This window comes from Monopterus albus, unplaced genomic scaffold (genome assembly GCF_001952655.1).
Source record: "Monopterus albus unplaced genomic scaffold, M_albus_1.0 scaffold58.1, whole genome shotgun sequence".
Taxonomy (NCBI): Eukaryota; Metazoa; Chordata; class Actinopteri; order Synbranchiformes; family Synbranchidae; genus Monopterus; species Monopterus albus.
Window position 1 is genome coordinate 2,726,998 of NW_018127938.1, and position 3,963 is coordinate 2,730,960.

The 3,963-nt window shown below is 41.2% G+C and overlaps 1 protein-coding gene across 3 annotated transcripts in view; it reads left to right on the forward strand.

Moving 5' to 3' along the window:
* mknk2b (MAPK interacting serine/threonine kinase 2b) overlaps positions 1-3,963 on the forward strand; it is an 11,549-nt gene that overhangs the window by 2,635 nt on the left and 4,951 nt on the right. For all 3 annotated transcript variants that reach the window (XM_020602711.1, XM_020602712.1, XM_020602713.1), the window contains exons 6-10: positions 2,045-2,124; positions 2,307-2,380; positions 2,541-2,645; positions 2,946-3,001; positions 3,220-3,315. In XM_020602711.1, the coding sequence (XP_020458367.1) occupies positions 2,045-2,124; positions 2,307-2,380; positions 2,541-2,645; positions 2,946-3,001; positions 3,220-3,315 (411 nt within the window). The remainder of the gene's footprint in view (positions 1-2,044; positions 2,125-2,306; positions 2,381-2,540; positions 2,646-2,945; positions 3,002-3,219; positions 3,316-3,963) is intronic.

The window sequence follows — 3,963 nt, forward strand, 5'->3', positions numbered from 1 at the left end:
GCGTCAGGCTTGAGAATTTGTTGTGCCCCCCCCCCCCTTCCCCCCCGTGCAACATTCGCTGCTGTTCGCAGACACTTCCCCTCACTGTTTTTATAGTTTGTCAGCCTATCAGGGAGCTGGGAGAGATGCACCCACCCCTTTTTCTTTACTTCTTTGGCCTACAGAGGACGCTGGTAGTGAGAACATCATGTACTGATAACTGTGCCAAAACAAAACCCACATAGAGAGGAAGGAGGGGTGTTGGGTGAGGGTTGTGACCCATGGTGTTTACATTGCTTTGTTCTCTTTTTCTCTCTGTACAGTTGTAGCTCTTTTTCCTATGCAAGTGGGGTGTGAACTTGTGAGTACATATCTTAACTCCTGGGGACTTCCTTTTTTCAGCTTTTATACATAATGCTTATTTCCTAATTTTTTTAGAGCAAAACACAGAAGTTTTTCTTTTGTCAAGTGTTGGAAAAGTAGATCAAATTTGGTTTGGTAATGTCTTGGCCCACATTCCATTAATCTCTTTGGGACACTGTATGTAAACACTAAGCTTGTTTTGTTTTACTTCAAATTAATCTCCATTTGAAACAAAGTGGTGACAGTTAAAGGCTGATTCTTCTCAGAGCAAGTGTCCATATCATAGTAATTCATAGTTCAGAAGGACCAGAGCACAGATTGTGTCATGTGACCGTGATCTGTTAGTATTGTTTATGGCATGGTTTGGTAGATCCCTTGGGAATTTGTAGTTCTGGGGGAGGGAAACACAAGGGACAGCAGTTACTAGAGGTCATCTGGGAGTCTGAGAGGGTTCAGACTACTCCTGCCAGATGTCCTGTCTCCCCCCTTTGGGAGGGGGGTGGGTTGCATAAGTGGGCTCCTTGTGTTGCAATTGCAACAAAAGGCTCTGCACTGAGGATGAGCAAAGATCTGTGCACTGCATGCCTCTCTAAGGGTTCCCAACAAATCCCTCTTCTTTAAAGTAGTATTTTCACAAGCCTGGAATGGGTGTCTGAACATGCAGTGTGACTTGTTTTGCAGCAGGCTGCAGTGATGGAGATTAGGGATTTGGATAAATGACCTTAAATCTACCACCTAATAAATTGTCCACCCATTTGCGTTAATGCATTTGTCAATTATGTTTTGCAGTTTTAAAAAAAAAATCTGTACATGTCATAATCAGGGTGGGAGGTTTGTGTTGTGATGAGGAGAAATTGAGCTGATTCAGGGGCTCTTTGTGCTGCTGACTCGGACCAGAACAGTGCAAAGGATTTGGGCTGCTCGTAGGCCTCTTGTCTGTGCATTAATCCTAGATGGACACAGCAACTGTGGCCCCATCAGGCTTCAATAGCAGCTGTAATCCATCTACCAGGATGAGAAACATACACTGCCTCTTAAACAGACAACCAACTAGGGCTAGAAAATTAAGGCCTTTTGCTTTGGTGTCAGCAGTCTAGTTCTCTCTCTCTCTCTCTCTCTGACAGGGCAGCATGAAGCTGATGGCCCATCAGTGGTTTAGATCAAGTCAGAACAAGGTCATATTTAGAGGAAAAATTCTTATTGGAAACAATTTTGGATTAGCTCATGGAAAGTTTCAAAGGAATATTTGTGGTTCCTTAAGGCAATTTAAGATTTAAATATGGGTCACAAAGTCTAAACATAGAGACACTACAACTTGTTTTGTTCCCAGTCTGTGCTGTCCCTGCTTTGTAGGCAGCAGTAAAAGTAGGTTGAACTGTTTTACAGCTGGCAAGGTGGTTGGCAAGCAGTAAAATGTGGGTCTGGATCTATAGCACTGTATGTGGAACCTGTGCTATACAGTAAACACAGCCACCGGTGAAGTTTTGTGGTTCATTGTGAGGTGGTGGCCTTCACCCAGTGTTTAATGTATAGTTAAATGTGCCAAACACTTAACTAATATTTCAGATATTCTTTAGTCATCCGGCACTTACGGAATTGTCCTCCAACCCAGTGCTATGGAAAACACAAAAATCACAGGCTCATTTGTTTAGTGGGCTATGTTTAGATAACATGGGTCAACTGTTGTGATGTTCTGTTTCAGATCATTGAGAAAAGACCAGGTCACAGTCGCAGCCGAGTCTTCCGTGAGGTTGAAATGCTCTACCAGTGCCAGGGCCACAGGTAATATAATATCATGCCACTAGGTGAATTTTGACACAGTACCACAGACTTAGTGACCCATTTTTTGTTGTATCGTATTCTGTCCTCAGTCCTCCTATACTGTAGTGCAGAAATGAAATCGTTTTCAGTCGGCAAGTGCTAGATATTGTTACCACTTGCTTATATTGCCTTTATTTCTGAAGGAACATCTTGGAGCTGGTGGAGTTCTTTGAAGAGGAGGACAAATTCTACCTGGTGTTTGAAAAGCTCAGAGGAGGTTAGTGAGTTGTAGCTGCTGCAGTATGCCTGCCCCAAATTCTTTTTTTTTTTTATTAAAAACTTTTTTGCATGCATGTCAATAACCTCAAGCCACTTATTTGTATGTGCTTTTTGCATATAAATATAACTGAAGTACTTTCCCTCCCCCCCAAAATCAGGGTCAATCTTGGCACACATTCACAAGAGACGGCACTTTAGTGAACAGGAAGCCAGTGTTGTCGTGCAGGACATTGCCAGCGCTCTAGATTTCCTGCATAACAAGGGTAAGATCACTTGTACAAAACAGTGAATTGTTTATTGCTCATTCTCAGCAAAAAGGCATAACCTCAAGAGTATATGTGAACCATAGTATGGGTTTTTGTACAGTATTTGGGAATGTGTCCTGCTCTTTACTGTAAATAAAATTCAGCATATTTGCATCATTTCTTGTCACACTTCTTTTAAGTGGGAAAAATTACTTTGTCATTGTTTTGGTAATTGTTGCTATGTAAAAGAAATTTTTCCTTGGTTCCGTAAAGTGACCAGATCTTGCTAACAAAGAAAATTGATTGTATTCTTTCTAGGAATGGCACACAGAGACCTGAAACCTGAAAATATTCTCTGTGAGAGTGCAGACAAGGTGAGTTTTCTGCAAACATGTTGGAGCCCAATTAGTTCAAAGGGCAACTATTGTAGTGATAACGTAGTGATAATTTAGTCAGTTTGTGATAACATCATTATTGGTAAATGACAGTGGAAATCTGTTTCCACAAGTAGGTGTTTCATACAAATTATAAGATATGAGAATGGATTAAATACAGATACAATTTAATGGTTATGAACTTATGACTTTGCTAGATTTCCCCAGTCAAGATCTGTGACTTTGACTTGGGCAGTGGGATCAAGCTGAACAGTGACAGCTCACCCATCTCCACCCCTGAGCTCCTCACTCCTGTAAGTTAAACTGATTATTGTGCTTGTCTTATTTGCTAAGCGGTTGTATCCACTCTCATAAATAGGATAACATTGCTACTTAAGGGAAATGTGTGTGCATGAGAACAGCTATTCAAAGCTTGAAAAAGGCTGATCTGTACTATGCTTTTGGTTACATATACCTATAAAGAGATTTGTGTTTTTTTTTTTTGCTGTAGATAACTAGGGTGTTTTCAGGCTATAAAACAAAGTCTTTATCAAGTCTAGCTGGCTGGTTGTCCATTGGGCAGTCCTCATTGGTGTTAGCTGTAGGATAGCTTTCTGATTGGAAGGGAGAAACACTGCGCCTAAGGTTAAGGCAGTTCACTGTTGGGCGGTTTCTCTGAAATTATGACATGTTTTGCTTTCTGACTGTCCCTGCCTGGTACCTTCACTTATCGCGCTGAAGTATCAGCAACACTGGGATCAATGTCCCTCAGGTTAATGTCCATAACCTGTTTATTATCTGTGGCAAATATTAAGGTCCATTTGTTTTAGGTAGTGCCCAGAAAACCGGGATAAATCCAACCTCAGATAAATAGTAAAGGCGAACAGTTAAGTTTTTTTTTTTTTTTTTTAACTTGTCATCTGAAACTGCCTCTTGGAGCAGGGGAAGGCCAGGGGTTAAGC